Genomic DNA, 24,983 nt, shown 5'->3' with positions numbered 1-24,983 from the left:
CCATAATTCCTCAAAATGCCCATCCTGTACAAATCCATACAAAATCCTCTACATTTGTGTGTATATAGGGCAACAAAGTAGTTGGGTTCTACGTAAAAATAGATCATAAAGCATTAATGGCTTTATCTTCAAGCAGTTATTTAGGGTTATCCTTAATGTTGGAGGGTTTTGTTTTGGACAGCGCTATAAAAGTGTTCATGGTCTTTTGTCTGAAAAGTGATAATCCCCAGCTGAAGCTCCCTGGAAAGAGCTGGTGGGCACCATTTCCGGGAGTGCATTCATACGATGCCACATGTCTAGAGGAGACAGCCCAGCTGTCTCACATCACAGATGGTCCAGAGCCTCTCGAATCTCACAGTGAAGGCGCTGCTCACATCTGCTGCTGCTGTCTGTGAGAAACTTTAAGGAAGTTCTTTCATACTCATTTATAGAAATGCACATGCAGATATTACTCATTTATGCCAGAAGGTAGAATAAGTTTGTTACTCAAAAGGCAACTAAAATATTTAATGTTAGTTTCTTTCATGAAAATATAGATAAAAGGCATTAGATAAATGAGGAAAAATGAAGCACAAATCTCCAGAGCAAGGGGCCCAAGAGTGCAGTCAGTTCAGGAAATAAACGAGGCTCTCGGAAAAACACCCTCACGCCCAGCCCAGAGATGGAGCTCTTGGAAAGTCAGATGGTTATTACCGCACACTGCATGGCTGGATTCACACACTTTTCTACTTCCGTGTATCAGGCAAAGCGATCACTTGTTTTGTGCGTGTCTTTTCCATGCCTTACCAGAATTTCTTTATGCAATGGCCGCATTCAACCTGGCGTATCCGATCACTCCCTGGAGATTTAAATTATCTTGCCTGCCAGATAAAATGGATGATTCCTCCCTCTTGCCCACTGGAATCTCAAACAACGATTCAGGTCTGAGTGGCGAGAATGAAGCAGCACTTGAAGCCAGATTTAACTCAAGCGGCACTGACATTGCTGACTTATCCCAGGCAACCTTCCACTGTTGCTTTTGGAGTGAGCAAGATAAAAACTGTACCGTGCGTGTGGACCGCCCTGAAGGGGAGGCCCTTGTGTCCACAGCGGATTTTTCTGCTTTCCAGCAGCCAGGTAAGTACTTCAGTGTTCTAAAACAGTAACCGTTAAGTTTTAACTAGGTTGATCGAAGTGCTTTGATTTCTGAAATACATGAATAGATGCCTTATGGACACGATTATTAACATATATTGTCATTTTAATATCAATAATAAAATGAGGACTCATGATGTGACAGCCGTTAATAATAAGCCCCTAGCATTTAAGATTCCATAGAATGTAGAAAGAGAACTCTCTTTGCTTTCAGAAAAACTAAAGCTTGAGATTCCACTTGTCCTGCTCTTCCCTCTCTAGATGTCTTCCTGAAAGAGGTACAGGGATCCCCACTTAAGGGATCCACGTGTACCCGTGTCATTAGCAGCAGAATTCCTAAGAGCTGAGTCTCGGAAGCAGTCTGTACATCCATCAACAGACGGATGGATAAAGAATGGATAATGAACTGTATTCGCACACAGTGGAGAACTTCTCTGCCATAAAAACTGATACACTTGAGTCACATGTAGGAAAGTGGGAGCACCTTGAGGCCTTGGTGTTAAGTGAAGTAAATCAGACACACAGGTTTAAATATGGGGAATCCAAAATATAAAGAGAGAACAAAATAAAAGGTAGGAGCAAGTAGACGATAGGTCTTTCTCAGTCAGGAGGGGGATTAAGAGTAGGAGGGAAAGGGGGGAGGGTCGGAGGGGACAGGAGTGAGAATGGGGTTAAGATGTGTGAGGTCCACATACCGGCTCCTCACAGGGAGTGTAGCCGTTTTGCATCGCAAGCATGGACTGATAAAAATAAAAATTAGACAATAAGAAAGTGAAAAGTAAAATTCACTTGTATCAGTTAAAAAAATATAGCCCTGCTAGTCTACTAGATTTGCTTTGAAACAGAGAAAACACTTGTTAAATAAAAAATACAGGATTACCAACGAAGCTGTAGAATTAGTCGCACTTAAAACATTTATGAATAACGGTATTTTTCAGGCAAGGACTCTCTCTAAAACAGAATCCATTTTGAATCAAGGGATTTCTTCTGGTTGTTTCAAGTATAACACATACTAATTCTGCACCTGAAAATGTAAACAGAATTATTTCCGTGTCTTCTGGGAAGGCTAAACAGGGCAGAGCCCACACTCTGGAAGCACAGGCGTGTCAGTTAGCATTCACCTTGCAGGGAAGCCCGGTGCCCAGGGTCAGCTTGGAGGGTTTGCTCCAGGTCAGCCTCGACTCCAGGAGCCACCCTGGTCTCTAACTACCCGAGGGCAGCGGGGTTTCTTCCCAGGTGCAGTAATAGTGAAGAACTGCAGGTGTTGCCAGATGTCCTCTGATGTACAGGAGGCACCTGGCTTCCGTGTCGCTGAGCAGATGGAAGAAACCTTGCAGAATGTGAAGTCAGTTTAGGAATAAAGGGAAAGCAGATGGGTGCAGTGAAGGCAAGAAGTGAAAACGAGCCGGTAGGAATAACTCCCGCTGTCTCCATGCAGCTTGTAGCTGCTCATTTCGTTTCAAGTGAGCACCTCTATTTTTGCCTAGGGGATTGAGTCCAGGGCCTTTGCACTGAGCTATATTCCCAGCCCTTTTCAAAATATTTTATTCTGAGATGAGGTCTCACTTAGTCACCCAGGTTGGGCTTAACTTCAGCCTTCTAGAGCATTTAAGCAAAAAACATCTGTGACAAAATTTAACTTAGCTAACCAAGTGGTTATTAAATATTCTAAGAATGAGTTTAACAAGTCAGAGTCTTTTTAATGAGGTGTGGGATGGTAAACTCTGTTAGTACTTTTTTTAGTTCTAGAGGATTGTGACTATAGTGCTATTTTAACTCTGTAGTATAAATTGGAGATAACAGGTTTTGTTATGAGTGGAGTTTACTTTTTTGCACCTAAAATCACTGGGTTATATAGTGGTCACCTGAGGGTTATTCCTCCAAGCAGACAGAGGGGATTTATCCTTTCTGCAGTTGTGTTTGGGGCTAGTGATAGTACAGTCACAGAATTATGTTTTAAAGAGAATAAAACCAAGCAAAATAAACTCAATCAAAACAAAACAGTGTAGGTGATAACAGGAAATCAATAATGGTTACCATAATGCCTCTTGTTGTCTTCAAACAGCTGCCCATGCCATCAGAGAGCAAAATCAAACAAAACAGAACAGAATAGAACCAATAAAAGCAAAACAATGAATGCAACAGATGACTTCAAAGCAAGATAATAGTAAATCCAAAATAGCTACCATAATATATCTTGTTATCTTTGAAATAGCTGCCCATGCCATCACATATAATAACATCAAACAAGACAAAACAGAACAAACCAAACCAAACCAAACAGTGAAGATGATACAGGACTTTAAGCCAAAATAATAGGGAATTAACAGTGGCCACCACCCTCAGAAGGAGGTCCCCCGATAGATGCCACACTGCATATTGTTAGCCTCTGAGTAGCTGATCAGATTACTGGCTTTAGACCTGCAAAGTCAGTGAAACCCTAAACACTACAAGCATTAAGATGTATTTTACTTCTGTAGCTATCATCTCTGCCTGTGCTTCTCCAGATCAGCTGGTTGCTCACGGTGGGGGCGAGGCAACTTGACTCTTCTTGTCTCCCAGCCATGTGCCAGGAGGGGCTGGCATCTGGTTGTCCTCCTTGTGGTCTGCTCATGGTACTTGTTGGGCCATTTGTGGGCCAAGGGGAGGAGAACAGGAAGCCAGCCCCTTCCTGTGAGTTGGTGCCATGCACAGGCTGCGGGGAGGACAACCAGAAGGTCACAGAAATTTAAGACATGAGCCAGAGACCCAATGCTTTCATTTGCTGATGCTGACACAGGAATGCCCCTCCCTTGTCCCTTGATATTCCATGTGCTTTGTTTTCTTGAGAAGTGCGAATGGACCAAGTGAGGTGAAGCTGGAGCTCTTCTGTTCTCCTCAAGTAGCATGAGATGAAAGAGAGTTTGAGAAGAGACATTGATTTAATTCTCTTCTTTTACAATAAGAAAATCGAGGGCTTTCAAAGGGACTTGAGGCCTGGGGCAGGCAGGCCATTGGCCGAGTTGTTCTTTCTCTCAGAAGGGGCGGTGGGCAGCAGGTCTGAGCCACATGGACTTAGAACTCCTCGTTCACTGAGTTGCTCAGAGTGTTTTCCAGGCTTAATGCAGCTCGTTTTTAATCCAGGTGCAAACTGGAACGTGCAGTGCTGGGTGACAGGGGACTTGAAATTACTCATCTGTGCTGTGGAGCCCTCCCGTCAGAATCCTTGCAAGAATTATGACCTTCATCTTTTCTATGCCCTGTAAGTACTAGATCAATTCGCGTGGCCATTTCCACTATGTGATTATTTTTTTCAGTGCAATAACTTCCATAGAGTGAAGCAGACTGGGGACCCCCTGTCCCCATCTTCCCCTCACACCTGTGGACATCTATAGAATGGCTTGTGTTTTTTTATATTACATTCTTCCCCTTTAGGTTTTCTCCATTAGGGAAAAATTTTGTGTGTATTTCTTCAGGTATAGTTTTCTACATTGGACTTTATGTGAAATTAAAAGTACAAATAATATTTATTTGTCCTAAGTGGAGAGCTAAGATGGTAGCTTAAGTAGCTATAATCCCAACAGTGGACATACCCAAGCTCTAGGTCCAGGGTCAGTGCACACTCTGGATTTTAACTCTTTAAAACAGTTTCTCATTGATTCTTTTATCTAATGCTTAAAGGGTGACTTAACTTTTTCGTTACCACTCAGTGTAAGAAATGAGACCTTCCTTTCATGGAAGTGAAAATTCACAGTGGTGATTATTTTAGAAAACTTTTAATCAAAATCACTGTTACACTGGAGAATCCCCAAGAGAAACCTTCCAAAGGCTTCCATGCTTGACCAAGCATGTTTCTTAAGAAACTGAAAGCTGACATCCATAAGGGATTTAAAGCCCTCCAATATGTCTGTGAAGGGTTTGCTGTGTTGTCTGCAGTGTTGTTTGAGCTCCAATGTTAATGTTTGTCACAGAACTGGAGGAGAGATGCCCAGAGGAACATTTTGGAACAGCATTAGGCATTTTACCTTTGACCCATGAAGGAAATGCTTTTCTCCTTCAGGAGGCCCCTACTGTGCACCCCAGGCCACAGCTCAGCTCAGGAACTGCGGCAGCCCCGGGGCTCAGCCCCTCCCTGGCCGAATGGCTCTGGGGTGGCCAGGGGGTCTTTCTGGCCATGTCCTATGCTCCTGGTTCTAGCCTTTAGCTAGCAGTTTATAGCAGCAGTGTGTCTGTCTGTCTGTCCTCCTTAGAACATTTCCTCCCTCCTTCTCTCCCTTCCTGTGTTCCTTCTTGTCAAAGTGGACTCATGGAGTCTTATTTTGCGGGAGACAGTCAGTTATCAGCACTATTTTGTTACTCAGATTGACCCATCCTTGGGCAGGGGGAGCCCGGGCAGGGTGATTTCTGTGTTTTTGGTGCGGGGAGGATTTCTGACTTTCTGACATTCCAGGGTGCTGCAGGCTCATCTGACTCTTGTCCTGCCTAACACTGGGAATCCTCCCGGGGGCCACAATAGCTAAAATAAAATTTTACAGAGTGATAGTTACAAAATACAAGCCAGTGCCGACTGTTACTGAGTTGACACTGCTCCTGGCTTCTCAGTGCCCAGAGCTAGGTCTATACAGTGCACGCACGTACACACACATGCACACACACACACAGGAATCCATTTTCCCGCGTCTCTGTACACGCATGCACTGAGTAATATTCCTACTAAATGTCTCGTTCTGGTTCAGAACCACTGGGCCCCATCTCTAGCAGTGAGAAGCCTGTCTTTGCTTCCTCACTGCACACATTTCGTGTTACTTACTGGCTCGGCCTTAGAGTACACAAAAGGGGGTTTTGCAAGACTAACACATACCAAGCACATACTAAGGGTTGTTCACACTCACTTTGGCATCACCAAGGCTAAGGGTTACATGACAAAATCTTAAGTTCCTCAGTTAGTTAGGATAGGTCTTCTCTCCCACCAGTGTGGGTGAATTAGCCTGACAGATTGGAAGGTTCTTTTGTTCTGTTTGCATTCATCTTTTCTTCCCTTCTCTTCTTTGTCCTTATGGATTTTCCCCTTGGTAATGTCTTCCACGGAAGAGTACTTTGTGTTTTGCAAACTCTTTCTGTACAGTGCTCCTTGATAAGAGCTCCTCACCTGGGCGGGCTCTGTAGGTTGGAGGTGGAGCTAGGTTGTTTGCACCTATTAAAAACAAAACTCTGAGTTCCTCATAGGAAGGCTAGAATGTCAGCTTGCTCCAAGTGATTTTAATGATGAGATTAGCTTGAGACACCAACCGGATTCAAGTAATTTGGTATTAGCAAAGTAAAGTTTGGGGCAGCATTTTTACAGATTATCAGTCTGAGATTTGAAGTGACTTGATTAAACGGTTTCCGAAGCTGACACTCAGCAATTGCATTCCTCATCTTCGGTTTATCTGCTGTGTTTTGCTGTCACTTTAGGTAACAATCAGAAACTTGCACGGCACCGCTGTGTTATTCCCACAGTGGCATAGATCTTTGCTTAGAGAAGTTTTAATGCATTCTTGGAGAAATCTGGAAGGAAGGAAAACTGAAGCAAAAATCAGAGGACTAACTGTGCTTTCTATAACCACACGTGGCCACCAAAAATGAACTTTCTGACTAAATAGTTAGGTCTCTAATTTCTAAGTAGAAAATTTTTCTGGAAGGTAAAAGTTGCAAAGAGGTTAAACTTTGGAATGCATCTGACCAATGTTTTGGTATCATTTTTACCGTCAAGCAAAGCTCATTCTCGTGTTGGGGAATGAAGTAGCACCGTGTGTCTCTGTGTGTGCCTGTGTGTGTTAGCAAAGCATAAAATATTTTGCTACATACAGAATTTCCAGGAATTTCATAAAATTTAGGATGTTATTTTAAGCCAAGTACTTGTCTTTATTTATTTTGTAATTGCAGACTTTTTAGATTATCATTAGATATGGCTCCTTAAGGTATTTTATATAATTTGTGATAATGAAATTTGATAATATATTTAATGTGGCTTCTCTGGTTTTCTGTCCTTTGCCCTGTAAGTACCCAGCATAAGGAGGATGAGATATCCCTGGCCTGTAGGTCAGGTGGGCAGAGGTTTTCTTAAAGCACCTGAGAGCAGAGACCCCAGGCTCTCCGTGACGACTGCCTGGCTCTGCCTGTGTGATGGTCGAGCTCTTCATTTGGGGGAGCACCTCAGTGGTACCTGTGGGCATTGGTGTTTGAACTCTATGTTATTCCCCGGGCCATGAAACAATTTCCCTTTTTCTAAGTTTGCAGATGTGAGGAGTTGTTCTAGAGCCCTGGGCTGAAAGCTGGACTTGGCCTGTGGGTTGGAGTTTGCTGACCCTGGAGTTTAATTCCAAAATTAGCTTTAGGTTAATTTCCATAGTTTCATCGTGGAGTTTCTGTTCAAGTGCCTTGGGGAATTTCTGACTAAAGCTTTTTCTTTAATCAAAGAAATTGTGAATTGTTTATATTTTTATAGTAGAGATACTATGTAATATATAGTCATTAAGAATATATACTCATATATAATTTTTTCACATATTAAGATTATTAAAAAATGAAGTCGAGACTGAATAAATAGATAACATAAGGCTGGGGAAATAGTTCAGTGGCATAGCGCCTGCCTGGCAAGACTGAGGTCATGAGTTTGATTCCTGGTACCCCCCCGCAAAAAAAAACAGAAAACATAAGAAAAGTGATAGAGCAGATATTTATCTAAAAAATAATCAACTATTTCCACAAATAACCCCTGTATCAGAAAGGGATAATTTGGCAAGACCACCTTTTCTGAGATGATGTGATTCTAAGTTTATTTCATATTTTAGAAGGGAAAAACAGGCCTAGGATCCTATATTTGGGAGTTCTTTGGCCAAAGTATGACACTCAAAACCATGCCCAGATTTAGTTTTTTTTTTTTTGGTACCGGGGATCAAACTCACAACCTCACACTTGCAGGCAGGTGCTTACACCGCTAAGCTAAACTCCTGGCTCCGTGTTCTGACTTAGAATACCACTTTTTATTCTATTTGCAGTCCTGCTTTGTAAACCTTTTGTTTTAATTTTTTGAAAAACATAAAAGGCCTGGCTTTGGTATTTTAAAAATTTGTACTTCTTTGGCTTCGTTTAAATGTGTTGGCAAAATTGAAAGCACTAAATCATTCGGTGTCTATTTTAAGACAAAGTTTTGTGGGTGTGTAGCAATTAAAATTTTTCAAAAATGCTTTTATGTAAATATTTTCTTTGACACTCCCAACCACCCTGTGAAGGTACAGGCATTTCTCGGTTATACCGATTAAGGACAGAGTCTCATGTTATGAATGTCTTTTGTCTATGATCTTATGGCCAATAAGTACTTGATTTTATGTGCTTTTTACGATAATGTTAACTCCTTACACAGTACCCAGTGAGTTCTTTGTACATTACAACTCTGCAACTCTTGCCAGATTGATTTTTTTAGAGCTAAATTAATAATAAATTCAATATTAGGAAACTTGAAAATCTATCATCATTCAAAATATTTTGTACAAGTGGTACCCTCGCTGTGTGCGAGGGTTTATGGTCTGTTTTCATGTTTTAATTGTGTCTGAGTGTGCCCGCTGGCGTGTACGGGTCTGCAGCCATGCTTTTTCCACACTGAGTTTTTAGCAGGGACACAAAATTACAGTGTTTTCCCCCCAAAAGGGCTGCAGTATCTCTGAAGGCAGTGATGGTGCCTAAGCGCTACTGTGTTTTTGCTTGAGAGTGGTTTGGATGCCGTGCGTGGCCTTCGTGTTTGTGGGCAGCAGGGTGAGCCTGGGCCTGGGCAGCTGTGTCCAGCGCCTGCCCCTGTTCCTCTCACGCCCTCCCTCTCACTGACAGGGAGGTGGAGACTCTCTAAGTATCCCGCATGGTTACAATGAACGCTAATAAACCAGAAGCAACCGCGTTCTGGGTCTTGCTTGCTGTTAATTCTTATTTTTATTTTTTCTGAGACAGGGTCTCACTTTATAGCTCAGGCTGGCCTTGAACTTCCTATGTAGCCCAGGCCGGCCTTGAATTTGTGATCCTCCTGCATCAGCCTCCGCTGGGGTGCTGGAATTACGGTGTGCGCCACCACACCACAAGGATTACAGTAATAGGCAAAAGTGCTCACAAGAACCCTTCTATATTTTCTTTCTTTCCCCTTCTGTAAATAGCTTCATTGAGATAAAACTGATTTACAGTAAACTATAGATTTAAAGTATAAATTTTAATAAGTTTTGGTATATTAAATCATGCATAAAACTACCACTGTCATAATGAAAGTAAATATATTATCAGTCACAAAATTTCCTCTTGATTTTTCCTCTTGCCCTTCCCTACACCTGGGGAATGACTGATCTGATTTCTGTCACCAAAGGTTACTTTGAAATTTTTAGAATTTTATATAAATGCATTTATGCAGTATTTTACTTACCATGATTGTTTTGAGATTCACTGATGATATACATGACAATATTCAATCTTTTTCATTGCTGAGTAGCATTCCGTCATGTAAGCTATAGCCCAGGACTTTATCACTGTCCTCACCTGTTGATAGACAGTTGGGTTGTTTACAGTTTGGGGTGATGACAGATGAAGCTGTCCTGCCTCTGGCCTGCTTTTGTTTCTGTTGGATGATTCTGGGAGTGGTCCAGGTGTGTTCACAGGGTAAGTGTATGGTAACATAAGAATCTGCAGAGCTATTTTTCAAAGCTGTGTCATTTTCCTTTACCACCAGCAATACATTAGTGTTCTGGTTCCTCCACTCCCTCACTGACATGTGATATAGTTAGTTTAGCGCTATGCTGCTGTGTTTTTAACTGTGTATGTGTGTGGATGCAACGGTGGCAGAAACACCGAAACGACACCCAGGGCTTGGAGGCAGAGGCCAGCTTTCCTCATGAGGCACAAAGGCAAAGAGCACCAGGCAGTTCCCTGAGTACCTGGTCGTGTGGGATCATCAGCGACCAGGCGAGATCAGTGATGTCCGCTGCAAGACCAGGTTAACGACCGCGAAGCTTGGTACAGTCGACACCCAGCGGGCTCGGTCAGGCTCTCGCGGTTACAGGCGGCCGGAAAGGAAGGACAGAGCTAGGCAGTTTCCAAAAGAACAAAGCTTTAAAAATTTTTAGTTGTTTTTTCCTGTTTCATTTATTCATTGTTCCTGTTTTCCTGTTTTATTCCTTCTTTTAAGTTAATTTTTATGATTCTAGTCTTCTTTGCTGCTTATTAACTGTGTCTTTTTATTATTTTTGTGGTTGCTTTAGGACTTACAATGTATGTTTTAATATAGACTTGTGATATTTTACCCTTAAATACCACCACTTCACGAGCAGGGGAAGATGATCACAGCTGTGTACACACCTCTCCTGTCCCAAGCTTGGTATTAGCTCTATATAGTTCACTTCTACCTACCTTGTAAACCACCATACATGGCTGTTATTTTTGTTAAATGATCAGTGAGTAACCACCCTTTTTAGTTAAATTTCATTTCTTTGTGTGAAGCCCTGTTTCTGGCTGCTGTTGTTTCCCCGATCAGAGGACCTCCTGGAGCATTTTATAGAACGTGGCTGGGTCTGAGGACAGGCCTTTCCCCCGTGCTATTTCAAAGCCATTTCACCAGTGCAGGACTCAGGGTGCGGGACTGCAGCTGTTCTTTCCTTTCAGGGCTTCCCTCTCTTGCTGGTGTGATTTCTAACACTGCCTCCTGCAGTCCTTGGTCTTTCTGACCCTGTGTGTTTTTTCCGGAAGCCCCTTAAGCCGGTGCATGACACTTTTCCCATCCGTCCTACTTTGACATCCAGGTTAATATTTAGCTCTCATTTTTCATATAGCTTGGAAGTGGCAGGAGGCTCGCGCCTGGCTCCCCAGAAGGGTAGCTTTGAGATTGTCCAGTGCAACTGCAGCTCTGAGGACCGCTGGGAGTGTCGCGTGCCGGTACCGGCAGCCAAGCTCCATGACTCCTTCCTGATGTACTTGAAAATCACAGCTGCTTGGGCAACTTTTTGGTCGCCTCTGATGTCAGTTCAGCCCATCAGTGTTGGTAAGTGGTGCCTTAAAAGGCTGAGAAAGCTAAGCAGCCACACCTGTCCAGGCTGCAGTTTGTTTACCGTGAGAGAGAGATTTTTCTCCGACTTCTGTCACTTTCTAGCACTGGCAACAGGGTGACTGGGAGGAGAGCTGGGCTGTCAGCAGCTGCTGGGGGGAGTGAGCGGTGATAGAATTCTCTCTGCAGCTGTCGCTTCAATTCTTGTTTTACAACCAGGGAGATTTTCCATTGAGGCGTGCTGTGCAGGGCACTGAGATGGGAAAGTCAGAGAGCACGGACACGAGGCTGTGTCTGGTGCACACACGAGACTGAGCTGCCTTTGGTGGGCGGCTGGCTGGGTCTGAGGTCTCGGAGCCTCAGGTGTGGAAGCCGTTAGCAGATGGGGTTGTTCGGGGGACCCAGCTGGGGCTCAGGAAGAGAAAGCCTGCGGGGTGGTCAGCGGAAGGAAAGAGGGCTGAGCTGGACGTGCGGGCACAGGTGTGTAAGGGAGGTGGGGTGTGCAGCTGTGAGCAGGGCCACCACTTAGGAGGGACGCGGCGTCCACCCAGGTGGCAGCCTGGTACGGCAGGTTCAGTGGGGTGAGGAGGAGGACCTGACCAGATAGGATGGGGTGAGACCAGTCAGGGTGAGGGGTGCCTGGCGGTGACAGAGAAACCCCCCTCTGCTGGAGGAGGCAGATAGAGGGTAGCTATGGAACTGGGGGTGCAGGGGCCCAGGGAAAGCGCGCGTTTGCATTCCTAGTATTAATGCACATTAATATGCAGGTGGGATTCTGATATTCACGCACATTGATACACAGACGGGAACTGCTCAGGGTGAGGTTCAGTAGTTTCACATTGCTTTTGTGTCTTTGCTTTTTTTTTTCATTCTGTGTTTGATCATGGGGACCTCATAAAGTTTGCCTTGTGGCCTCCAGATTTTAGTCTTTAGTTATCTCTGCTTCTGAGTAATTTACATCTCTGGTAATCATCTAAGCTGAGGCCTAAAGGAGAAGAGGAAAGCTGTGTCTAGATCCCTGCAGCTAAAGAAAGTGAGACGCAAGCCATTTTACTTATTAAAAATAAAGTTCAAATCAGTAGATGTTTCAAGATAGTGATAATACCTGTGCACAAGAGTATGTGCCGACTGCAGAAACCTTGCAGGTAGAGGTGTGCAAAGAAAAATATGCAGCATCTCTTCTCCCACTTTGACAAGCTTCTGACTTTTAATATATATTTGTGCATATCCCTTTCATTAACTTTAACACATCAGGACTCTAAATGTGAATATATGATAAGCTTGTTAAAGAACATCAAGAAGATTTTTAAAATTTTATTTTGAGACAGGGTCTCACTGTGTAGATCGGGATGGCCTTAAATTCATTATGTAGCTCAGGCTGCCTCAAACTCATGGCAATCCTCCTGCCTCAGCCTCCCAAGAACTGGGCTTATAGGTGTGCGCCACTATACCTGGCCTCAAGCAGATTTTTGTAGCAGAAAATCACAAAGATCAAAGCCATCTAATTTACAGATTTATAGTCTTCACCGTTTAGGAGGAAGGAAATAAAGATACACAGGTATCTGATAAAGCAGACCGGTACTGGATCTTTGTTTTGGTTCTGTTATTAGCCTATGAATAAAGTTACCTTTTGTTGAAAGCCAGGGGAGGCTGAATTCACTGTGTTCTGATGCGACTGGACTGAGACTTGCTGGACTTAGACCTGTTGTCTTTTCTTTCTGAAGTCAAGCCGGAGCCACCGCTGGATTTGCATATGGAAATCACAGAGGACGGTCATTTAAATATTTCTTGGAACAGCCCGGTGCTGGCACCATTTCCACTTCAGTATCAAGTGAGATATTCCGAGAATTCCACAACAGTCCTTAGAGAAGTAAGTGTGCTTTAATAAACGGAGTAGAAAGTCCAGAAGCAGCGCCCCCCAGAGATACTTCTGCAGGCTGCGTAGCAGGCTCCTCCCCAAAGGAACCATCGCTGGCATGGCATGCAAGAGGTGTTTTGTGCACACCCCCAGCTCCAGGAAGAGCGTCACAAACACTTTGAGTAATTGTTTTCACTTCCAGATGACTGATTTTTCATTTTAGGCTTTTAAAAAATTGCCCAATAATTTATTTACAATGGGTGCATGTTCACTGTGAAGTGTGACAAATCTTTTTTTATTTTTATTTTTTAAAATCAGCATATCGAGATTGTTTTACTAGGTGGAAAACAATGAAGTAGGTGTAAAATTAAAATGATTAGGAAAAAGTAAATGATGGTTTATTGCTGTGTGTCCTGTGGGAATTTAACATGAAATTGCCAGAACTTTTCATTGAACTAAATATAGGGAGCAAGTTTTGTTTGGTTATATTAAACTGAAACTTGTAATATTAAATAATAATGAACAACTACAGCAATATTACGTTTTAATCAAGAAAGCAGCAAATCAAGAGTGCTTCTTTTCTGAGTATAATCTGTTTTCTCAAATTTTAAAGAGAAAACCCAATAAAAACAAAGACACACAATTTCAAAAGCAAGATGACAGGACACTGACAATGGTTAATATGTTTTGTTATCTTCACAGCAGTCACTCAGATCCCCAGAGGCAGGTGCACAACCAGCACACAGCACAGGCACGAACCGTGTTTTCGATGAACTATGAGGACCCAGTAGCATCATTATCTTAGCTACCTGAGTCTTGTTTTAATCATTCAGTGTTTGCTGAGCACCTACTTAGGGCCGGGGCCTGCTTTCTGAACATCAGGTGGCTTTGGGGAAACCAAAGAGGAGGGCCTGAAGGCTTTGGGGGTGCTGGTGGTGGGGCTGGTGAGGTGAGTGGAGGCCAGAAGGCAGAGACCTCAGACAGCAGTGGGGCTGGCAGGAGCCGCTCAGCAGGGCTTCTTGGCTCAGCTGAAGACTGGGCCTCCTGCACTGTGGGGCCCAGTTATGTGTAATTCAGAGCCATGTGCAGATCTGGGCCAGCTCTTGAAAGCTTGCTTTTCACAAGGAGCAGTTTGGTCACACTGCACCTAGTGTGGAAAAGGCTTGCTCATTTGCACTCTGGAGGCGGTGGGCTCTTGGGAGGCATCTGCCACTGTTCCTTGCATTCCTGGTGCGTTTTGTTATTTTTAGTCTGTAATTCTTCCCTGACCATCTTAAGAGGCCAGGGAGTTTCATAACTGGTGGAATTTTGGGGGAAAACAGTCTGTTCACCGTGGAACTCTTACTGAGTGAGAGGTTGTTTTGTTCCAGATTTAGATTCATGAACCAGTGATGACCAGGCTCAGGCTCTTCAAATCCTTCTTCCTGCCCTCCTTCCTTCCTTCTTTTCTTTCCTTCCTTCCTCCCTTTCTTCCTTCTTTCCTTCCTTCTGTTCCTTCCATCCCTCCCTTCCTTCCTTCCGTGGCCCTGGTGCCCAGGAACTCTTCCCCTTCTCTCTCTACCCTGTGCCGTGCTCTCTGCCAAGGCTGTTACAGGTGGCAGTGGGGCCTGGGGGTTTCCCACCATCCTTAGCTGCATTACCCAGAATTCTAAGGGTCCCACCCAACTGTGTGCTAATCACCACTGTGACTTTTTTGGGCCCAGGAGTGATGTGCAGACTTCTGCTTCTTGGTCATTGATTGCTGTTTTAATTCCTCATGGTGAGATTTTCTCTGAAAATCGATGAGACTTGCTTGTGATTACCTAAAATGCTTCACGAGCTGATGTGCTCACCTGCGTTTGATAGGTGGACGAGATGGTCTTGGCCCCGGCTCTGCTGGTGGACAGCGTGCTGCCTGGCTGCTCCTATGAAGCTCAGGTGAGAGGCAGGAGACTGGACGGCTCGGGGGTCTGGAGCGACTGGAGCACCCCTGGAGTCTTCACCACCCAAGGTGGGTCTCGGGACCCTTCCTCTGCGAAGGCAGTGCTCCCCAGTCTGCCTTCCCTGTCTCGCAAGCATCTGAAGCTTTGTGGCTCTAAAAGCAAAGAGGAGACACAGTGTGACTTTTTATTAAATTTCCTACAAGTTAACTTGATAGTTAAGATCGTGTTGACATTCCCGTGTTCACGTGCTTCCACCACATGCTCTAGTTGAGGTACTTTCTATTAAAAAATTGAAAGTCACAATCAAAACCCTGTGTTCAGGACACAGTTGCAGTGGTAAACCTTTAGCTGTCAGGTGAAAGGAAACCAAGTATCTTGGTTTGCTGCATATGTTAGATGTGAAAGTTTTATTTTCATATATACTTAACGCATGAAGTCTTTTTTTTATTTTTTAATTTTTTTTATCGGTACCAGGGATCGAACTCACGACCATGCGCTTGCAATGCAGGCGCTTATGTCGCTGGGCTAAGTCCCCAGCCCACAAAGTCTTTTTACTGTGGATGCTTGGATTTGACGTTTTCAGTGAAAAAGCTTCATAGTTTTGAAGACCAATGGGTTGGTGGTGGTGCTGGGGTTGAGCCCAAGTCTCATGAGTGCTAGGCAGGAGCTGTGTACCCAGGCCTTGAAGTTAGTTTTAATCAGAAAACTTGCACTTTCCTGGGAGAATGATCCCGCCCTGGCCCCAGCTACGCCGTGATGATGCGCACTGGAGTGGCTCCTCCAGACTTTTTCACTACTCAGCTTGCTTGGGGATGTGTGGAAATGCCAAGTGTGTAAAGTACCAAGCAAATATTCGAGCCATTTAGTGCAACTGGTTGATTTGTGATTACTTACTGCTTAGCAAGTGTTCACTTGTCCTTAACAAGTAGCCTTTGACTCTTGGGAAGCACCAGGGAATGTTAAACACTGCGGTAGACCAGACACCCATGACCGTGTGCCCAGCGTTTCCAAGTGCAATGGGGTGTGAGATTGATAGGACTGTGGGCGGCAGCTGAGTTCTTAGACCTTTCTCAAATGCCTGTTAATTGTTACCAAAGCAGAGGAGAAATTTACATCAGGCAGTTTGCAAGTGGGAGCTCTTGTTATGGGTTACCTCCAAGAATGGAGCCGTCAGAGGCGGCCTGTAAAGCCCCAGGAGAGTGCTTGGCCAGGTTAGGCGAGGTCCTGGTTTCCATGCTTCAGGCATAGTTTGTGTGCTTTTGAGTAGCTAATGCTGTTAATGTTTGTGAATAGAATTTCCTCTTTTAATAGAGTTCATTCATGTGAGTCTTGCAAAGGGATCACTACTGTGTCATGAGAAGAAAACATGTGTTCTCATGTGACATATTAAAGGCTGCATAGTGTCTCATGAGGCTGATCTCTGTTCATATCAATTATTCAGCAGTTATCGCCTACATTTTAATAAATTTCAGTGTACATTTTTAAAGTTGTCAGATTTTTGTTAACTTATTTTTTGTTTTTTAGTTTGATTGAAGCATTTAATCATGTCAGAACACGATAAATGTAACCGCATGTCTTGATTCAGCTTTAATAATGCACTTCATTTTAAAGTAAAATGCTTTGAATTTTTAAGTCATCTTTTAAAACTTTAACTTATAAAAGCTTATTTGTACTTTTATTTAAAAAAATAAGAATTATTCTGACATTTTTGAGGCAGTTAGTGATACATTTGTGTATATTAAAGGCAGGTTAAATTTGCTGGGTGTTGTGGCACATGCTTATAATCCCAGCACTCTGGAGGCTGCGGCAGGAGGATTGCTGTGAGTTGGAGGCCAGCCTGGGCTGCATAGTGAGACCCTGTCTCAAAAAAAAAAAATTACTACTAAGAGTTTTCCTGTTTCTATGTGATTATAGGCATATAAAACTGAAATGTCTTGTGTGGGTTGTAAATATACAGCCATTAAAGCTTAAAAAGCTATTACAGAACAGAAAAAGCCTTATGAAAACCAATGAAAAATTTTGTTTTGATTGTAGTGGTCACTCAGGTCATCCATGTGCAAACACTCAGGAACAGACAGCAACTTGCTTTAAACTGTGCTGTCCAAATACACCGATACTCTTTACTGTGTTTTAGTAGACGTAACCCCTTGCTGTGTAAACTGCTGCCTACCTTCGTCCTCCTCCTCACTGATAATAACAGGCAAACTAAGCTCCCAATAATAGAACATTTAAAAAGAGCGTGGAACAGTGCACAGGCATTAGAAATCAGGGTTTAGGGAATTACCGGTTCCTCCTGTCCACAGTCACAGGACACTCGTCAGTGTCAGATGACCCGAAGTGAAATCGCAGGTGAGTGTTTAGCGTTTCCTCTGCTCCTTACGCTGGTGCACTGTTCGCACCACATCTCTGAACTACGCTTCTTATTTTTACCTCCTTTCTCTCCTTCACCTGCTTATTGGAAATCTTCACATATTCCAACCGGACAAGCGGCCGTTGTTTTGCAGCCCGTCTGGTTGGGGGTTTTTGTGGTGTGGGGATTTGCACTGAGAACTCACCTTGAGTTTCACTGAATCCTACAGCAAGGTCTGATGCCGCTGTGGAACTAAACCATGTTCCACCTTAGCTGGTTTTCTGCCTCTCAGTTAGCAGGTGGCAAGCACCAATGGAAACATACATTGTGGTGAATAAGCTGGTGTCTTCAGGGGACAGGAGAAACGTAGTCTGGGGGTCACCTCCATGCACTGGAGAGGCGGGGTTCCTGTGACACTGCCCATCCACAGGTTGATAGGGTTATCTGGTTTTCAGTGCCCTTGCCGTGGCTCGGTGGTGAGACCCTGGGAAACGTCGTGGATCTCCTGGGCCAGGACAGGCTGCTTTCACGCTGTTTTCTTTCTGCACCTGACCGCCTGCCTCTCTCTCCTCACGTTACAGATGTCATTTACTTTCCACCCAAGATCCTAACGAGCGCAGGGTCTAATGTTTCCTTTCACTGCATCTATAAAAATGAAAACAAGATTGTTTCTTCGGAAGAGATTGTTTGGTGGGTGAACCTAGCGGAGGAAGTTCCTCCGAGCCAGTATGATGCTGTGAGCGATCATGTTAGCAAAGTGACCTTTTCCAACCTGAAAGCCACTGAGCCCCGGGATGAGTTCAACTACGACGCTGTGTACTGTTGCCAGGAACACCAGTGCCACCATCGCTATGCCGAGTTGTACGTGATTGGTAAGAATGCTGAGGTTTTGTTCATTTTTGACCCACGAATTGAATCTTGGCTCTAGGCTTTGCACTCTGATGAAAGATGTCAATAAAATTTTTTTCATTAAAAATTATTGGTGCTTTTACTTTTTATTAATATTTTAATGTGTTTTAAATAGATGTCAATATCAATATATCATGTGAAACTGATGGGTACTTAACTAAAATGACTTGCAGATGGTCTGCGAACCCAATGCAATCACTTGTGGGAAGCTCTTGGAAGTTGAGATATTACAGGTGCGTACTGCTTGTGCTGTGTGTAAGGTGAGAGGAACACTTTCTTTAGAAACATTGCCGTAGTAGTAGCCTCGTGGATTTTCTTTCTGAAAAGAAAGATAAAATATTCATTGGGAAATGTTTCAAGGTTTAAGTAAATTGGCGACTGTTGAAAACATTCACATCCAGGGTTTTAAAAAATTGTGATTTGTCTTTTTATTTCAAAGTATCTTTTCTGACAACCAGTCAAGGTCCTGTAATTGCATTTGAACTCCGGGGTCACACACAGGAAAAATTTGCAGATGTTTTAATTTGACTTAGAGAGTTAACTAGAGTTGAATATGATGGATTTAGAAAGCGTGAAACATATTAAATGATTTGGCTAAAGATTAATAATTTGGAAAAAACAGACAGATGAAAAGATTTAGAGAGACAAGGTGAATGATTTTTAAAACTAGATGATATTTAAGAAATAAACACTTAATAAAGAGCAATGTGTGCCAATGGGGAGAAATCTGTGCTATTTAGGATTTTTTTGTTTTATAAATATTTAAGACCTCTCAGAGCATCTGCTCTTGTCTCTGTAAAATGTATAATATAAAAAAAACACCCTTGATTAGAGGTTAGGCATGTTTTTATTCTTAGAACATTCCTTAGTAGTTTTCAAGAATGTTTTCAAGAATGCATTTGGCTTATAAGCACTGTTCCGGGCTTGTTTTTATTTGTACTGATGATTGGTATAGTGTACTCATTTGTTCTTAAAATCTGAAATTTCAACTTGAAAATAAACTACTTCCTCGAACGCTGAGGTCTGAAGTCTATTACTAGTGCTATGAGTCTGCTCTTATTTATCGGATTAGAAAAACATGGCTATTTTCTACTTTTATCCCTCCTCTTATGAAGGTTTAAAAATCAGTGTAGTCCATCTTTATGTGCTTTCTGCACAAAGGAGGAGTCTGTAGAAGACCATGACACAAACTCTGTCTGTGCCTGGTTTGCCTGGCTGCCAGACCTTGAGTGACCTTGAAACCAGCTCAGATGATCTGAGTTTCTTAATCTCAGTTTCTTTGGCTGTAAAATGAAGGACAGAGAGGACTTATGGAATTTGTATCAGCACTGACGATATATTTCACAGTTTTAATTAAATGGTAGAACTTCTAGAAAACCTTCAACACATGATAGTGGCCACCTTGGTGCCAGTGGTGCTAGCCGCTTGATTGCTCCTGGACACGGTTCTTATGCTGCTCCCCCAGGCTTGCTTTCTGTCCAGCGATGATTCTTATCCCTCATTTTCATTTTTGCGTTCACAAGGGTGTAGTTTTATTTTCCTTCTCATTTTTCTCCCTCCCACTCCTGTGGAAAGAGTAACTGTGACTTTTCACCATTTAAATACCTTGCTCAGAAAGGTAGGCAGTTGGCTGGTGGGCAGTTGTTTCAGAGAAGGAAATGCTACCTTCGTTCTGAGCTGGAATGTTGATTGGGACTCAAACTAGTTTTGCTTAATTTTCTTATCTGAGTATGATACTCTGGTACATAGTTTGTGTATGTATCAGAAATTGATAGTATTTTAACTATATTAAAATAGTAGGGTACTGGCAACAAAGCTATAATTTATTGCCACTGACGATTTCAATTGGTGGTGGCATTTAATTGCCGGTGTTAAGGTGTGAGGAATTTGTTTTCTTTCAGTCCCAGAAACCCCCATGTTACTACTTTTGACTTCATACTTTTACAATCGTGTCTCTAGCATGTAATGCCAGCATGAGCTAAAGTGGTGGGAGGTCCGCTCTGGCGACACTGTCTCCTTGTTGGAACAGTCATTTCTTCTGCATCCCTGTTTAGTGTATAGTGAGATCTTGTGTAGGACTTACTGTCTGTTTCTATGGAGAGACATAAGATTGGGAAATCAACAATGCCTCTCCAGTAGCAACAGCTGTTATTGGGTGGAACAGAACTCTTCTAAACAAGAAATCAAAGTCTGGAATATTTTCATTGCTTTCTTGATGCTGTATACTCACCGAGTGTTGTTGTCTTTTAAGGAGAAGCCTGTATTGCTCTGAGCGTCCATCCATTCACCCCGTATCGGAACCCAAAGATTGCCATTTGCAGGACGATGGCTTTTATGAGTGCATTTTCCAGCCAATATTTCTGTTTTCTGGCTACACAATGTGGATTCGGATCAATCACACTTTGGGGTCCCTGGACTCTCCACCAACGTGTGTCACCCCTGACGCTGTCGGTAGGTCAGACGGGGCTGCTGTGTACCTTTCTGTGCTTGCAGACCTGAGAGTTGAACTAGGGTCCTGGGCATGCCAGGCAAACACTCTACCACTGAGCTACACCCCCAGCCCTAGGTGCCTTTTTATTAGCATAGTTGGATCTAGAGTGATTTAGGGTTAATATTGTACTTTGCCATTTTTCTGATCACATTAGATTTTGAAAAAAGAAATGTTTACATTTGCAATGGAACTGAGAAGTTCAACCACAGAGTTTCATATCTTTGAGTTTATCTTATATTATTTACAAGTGTACTTTTTCAACAGTTGGAGTGTTATCAACATGCTGCTTGATGAATTATTTGGAATACTATAAATAAAACGTTTTAATAATGTTTTTATAAATAATGCATTATTTTATGTTTTCCTTCCAGTGTATTTATGAATACTTGGTGTTTTTAATCCAAAAGTTTAACTTGGATATTCTAAGATATTTATAATCTGAGAAGTCAGAACCCAAGGCTTTGTGAGGTTGTAAAACACAGGTATTCAAAGTATCTAAAGTAGGTTATAGCTCAGTGGCATAAGTGCCTGCTTGGCAAGTGCAAGGTCCTGAGTTTGATTCCCAGTACCAAAAACAAAACAAAGAAACCAAAAAACAAAGTATTTAAAGTGTAGTAAATAGGCAAAGATAATAAGATCTGTCACAATAACTTAAAAGATTCTTTTCAAAAGGTGTTTTGATTTCCAAGGACTCAGAGAGCTCTGGGGAAATTTGATGTCGATATCAGTGCGAAGTCTTTGAGAAACGACCTATTTATAATTATACAGCAGAGTTAAAGAACGTCTTTTGGTGCTGTATTCTATTTTCTTGTGAAACAGTGCCAACATTAATATTTTATTCATTATTTTTTCAATTAGTACACATTTGAATTAAATCCTATATTTTGTGAAGTTTAGGTCAAGCCTATTTAAATTACTAGATGTATTCTCCAAGATGACTTTCCAGTCAGCTGATTTCTCTTCTCCTCTATGTACTTCTCTTTTAAGCAGTTTTGCCGCAAGTGGTCTTTCCTGGTACTAAATATCCCAGGCCAGCAGGAAACCTGCTACCCCATCAGCACACACAACACACATTTATATGTGACAGACATGACTTGGATAACCTATCTGAGTAACCTTTGGTGGTTTGCTTTTCAAAACTAAATTAAAGAGTTTAAATTGAGCTTGTGTCACTTAGCAGGAGAAAACAGTGTGGAAATTTAGTTGAAGGATCCAGTCCCAGCTTCACCTCTTACTAGCAGTTGGTCACACGAATACTCTGGCCACCCTTAAATTGCGGGCAGCGGTTGGCGCCTTCCTATTGTGAGTCTCACTGCAGGTTTCCAGTCACCAACAATTACGCTTCAGAGAACACTGCGGCAAACTGCATAGCTACTAATATGTCCGTGTAATTCAGACAAGTGCGATTGTCTGTTTAACTCTTTATGGCCCCCTGACATCTTTTCCTGCAGAGAAACGCTCCATTGGAATAAAATGTCTTCACCATCTTACGGGGTTGGTGATGAGTCACTCCTTCGAATGTGAAGAATTACGTGAAATACATGTTAATGAAAAATGTTAGGAATTTTTATGAGCAGTCCACAGTGTTAGTGTCGATTGTTTAAGCAAAAAGTGATGTAAAGGATGCGACACCGTTGGCACAGCGGGTTTTGGTTAGAGAGTGAGATTCAGGGGCGAGACTGTCGGCAAACACGGGTGCTGTGCCTATCTGGCCTGGTCCCCTCCTTCCAAGAAGAGGGGCCTCGCAGCTGCAGTCCTGAGCTGGCTCTGCCCCAGCAGGTGAGGGTCGTGGCGGGTGTGGGGGGGATCCAAGGTGATATTCTCAGGAGAGCAGCTCCTCCCAGGCAGCACGAAAGGCTGGCACTTGCTATTTTAGCAGGTTCGTTGGCACGCCAGCTAGCTCTGTGCCCTCTGCGGGGACCTCTCCACCCGTGGTGTAGGCACGGCACACGCAGCAGCCTCACGAAGGTGATACTTGGCCCGGCCTCCCGGAGCTCAGTGCGTCCTGCAGTTTTCAGGTTTTGTTTCGGATGTGTCAGGTTTCTGCATTGTCCTTTGTTGTTAGGGAGAGTGGGTCTCCAAGACTGACCACCCGGGGAAGTGTGCATGGTGGGTGTACGCCTGTGCTAAAGTTTTGCTGTAGCTCTGGGAACAGCAGCATCATGAATGAGAATAAATCAAGATAGCTTTTTTCTTGACATTTCTATATTTTGTGGTTTTATGGCACTGTATCTTTACATCTATCTTGCTTATGAATTTATAGTTTTAAGAGCTGTTGTTTAAAAAAATCACTTGCTATTCAGGTCATCTTTGATTCTATCTTTCTGCTTATTTGAAAGCTTGTTTTCCCCGGCCTGTAGCAAACCAGTTTTTCTCTGGGAAACGACCCCTGACCTTGACCTTAGCATAGAAATAATTAATAATAGAAGAACAATCTGACATGCTTGCGATTGGATACAGATTCAAGGTGTGATTTTTTTTTTTCCTTAAAGTAGAACTCCCTGCAGAGGCAAGTTTGCTATTTTGATATTTACGTGTGTTTGCTGTGATGCCTTTTTACATGGAGAGTCAACTTCTAATGGGGTGTTTGTATTAATCTGCAGAATGACAGGGTTAGTCTGGTACTTTTTTCACCCTCTTTATTTGCAAAATAGAGATCTCCCTTTCCTGTATATCATGCAGAGTTGTAGGAGATCAAATGAAGTAGTGAACGGGAAACTTCCGAAAAGCATACTGCTTTATTACTAGGAAGTATGAAACATAGCAGTGCTTAGCATCACTGCTTTTAGTGACTTTTGCATAATGTCATTTTTAAAATTTCTAGTGAAACCGCTGCCACCATCCAAAGTGAAAGCAGAAATCACTGGAAATGTTGGATTATTGAAAGTATCTTGGGAAACCCCATCCTTTTCAGAGAACCAGCTTCAGTTCCAGATTCGCTACGGCTTGAGTGGGCAGGAAATCCCATGGAAGGTACCTGCAATCCCCATTTCTTTGCCTTGCTCCGCGAAGCGCTGTTTCTTACCATGTCTACAGGTTGGGTTGATCTTACTTACACAAAATGCATCCTACTATATGCTCTGTCTTTTTAGTAATTTGACTCGTCAGCCTTTTAAGAATAAATTTCTTGGTCCACTGTTTCCCAGCATGGAGCAGTGGCCTCACGCACCGTTCCTGGTGGTGAGACCGACCTCGTGGCTAAGCAGGAAACCTGCACCACTGCATCTCCCTCATGGGAGATGTGGTGCTTTGCATAGTAAAGGCTTGGAGACATCCTACCTTAAGAAACGTCTGTGACTTTATTATGGCACCTGTGTTTCCCACTCATTTATCCAATGAATTCTGTTTCTTTCAACACCTGTTCATGTTCTTGAGTGTTCCACGTGTGTTCAGTGGAATGCATTTTGCAAGAGGCTGAGTCATATCATTAATGGCCAGTCGCATACGGTGGCTTTGTGTGTCAGTATGGTGATGGTAGCCTGAGAGGACCCAGAACTGTCAGGAACTCGAGTGATGGCATTAGCTCACAGCAACTGCAGTTACAATGAGTGTGAGTTGGGTGTGGTGGTGCAGGCCCGCAATCTTAGCTGCGCTAGAGGCTGAGGTAGAAGATTGCAAGCCCAAGGGCAATGGGGGCGACCTCGCAAAAGCCTATCTCAAAACGAAAAGAGAAGGGGGTTAGCTCCGTGGAAGAGTTCCCCTGGGTTTGAGCTACAGCACTGCTTAGAAATGAATTAATACATAAACAAATAAAAGAACGTGACAGTTTACCTGGTTAATGAGGGAGGCAGTATCAGTGGGTGTCGTAGGGGGCCCTAGATACCACTGTTACATTCCGGACATCCTGGTGCAGGGGGCTGAGGACAGGGGTGAGTAACAGGGTGAGGGAGAGCCTGGGAAATGAAGCTGCAGGTGAACTAGTCCGGAGTCTTTTCACAGCAGCATCAGCATCACAGTGACACCCCTGACTAAGGTTCTGTGACTCTTCCTCAAGCCAGCTGGTGCAGTTGGTTCTCTCCTAATGTTGAAGCAGTGCTAAGGGTGGAAATCAAATGCACTCGCACCCTCCAGGTAGACCCACAGTTGCGACCCACCTGACGCTTTGCCCTGTTTTACAGACGCACGAGGTGGATGACGCCATGATCATGTCCACCAGTGTCCCCGTACGAGACCTATGCGCGGCCTATGCTGTGCAGGTACGCTGCAGGCGGCTGGACGGACTGGGGTTCTGGAGCGACTGGAGCAGCACTGCCTACACGGCCGTCATGGATGTGAAAGGTCTGCGA

At 43.3% G+C, this 24,983-nt stretch overlaps 1 protein-coding gene across 3 annotated transcripts in view; it reads left to right on the top strand.

Annotated features, from left to right (window-relative positions):
* Positions 1 to 24,983, top strand: part of Lepr (leptin receptor) — a 72,746-nt gene that overhangs the window by 27,249 nt on the left and 20,514 nt on the right. For all 3 annotated transcript variants that reach the window (XM_023561333.2, XM_063259054.1, XM_063259056.1), the window contains 10 exons: positions 790 to 1,116; positions 4,258 to 4,375; positions 10,956 to 11,164; positions 12,892 to 13,037; positions 14,871 to 15,015; positions 17,879 to 18,169; positions 18,322 to 18,439; positions 20,458 to 20,657; positions 23,522 to 23,670; positions 24,816 to 24,975. In XM_023561333.2, the coding sequence (XP_023417101.1) occupies positions 790 to 1,116; positions 4,258 to 4,375; positions 10,956 to 11,164; positions 12,892 to 13,037; positions 14,871 to 15,015; positions 17,879 to 18,169; positions 18,322 to 18,439; positions 20,458 to 20,657; positions 23,522 to 23,670; positions 24,816 to 24,975 (1,863 nt within the window). The remainder of the gene's footprint in view (positions 1 to 789; positions 1,117 to 4,257; positions 4,376 to 10,955; positions 11,165 to 12,891; positions 13,038 to 14,870; positions 15,016 to 17,878; positions 18,170 to 18,321; positions 18,440 to 20,457; positions 20,658 to 23,521; positions 23,671 to 24,815; positions 24,976 to 24,983) is intronic.

The sequence above is a fragment of the Cavia porcellus genome, unplaced genomic scaffold (genome assembly GCF_034190915.1).
Source record: "Cavia porcellus strain 051 isolate PalLab524CR breed Dunkin Hartley unplaced genomic scaffold, mCavPor4.1 scaffold_1, whole genome shotgun sequence".
Taxonomy (NCBI): domain Eukaryota; kingdom Metazoa; phylum Chordata; class Mammalia; order Rodentia; family Caviidae; genus Cavia; species Cavia porcellus.
This window is presented reverse-complemented; position numbering and strand designations above follow the sequence as displayed.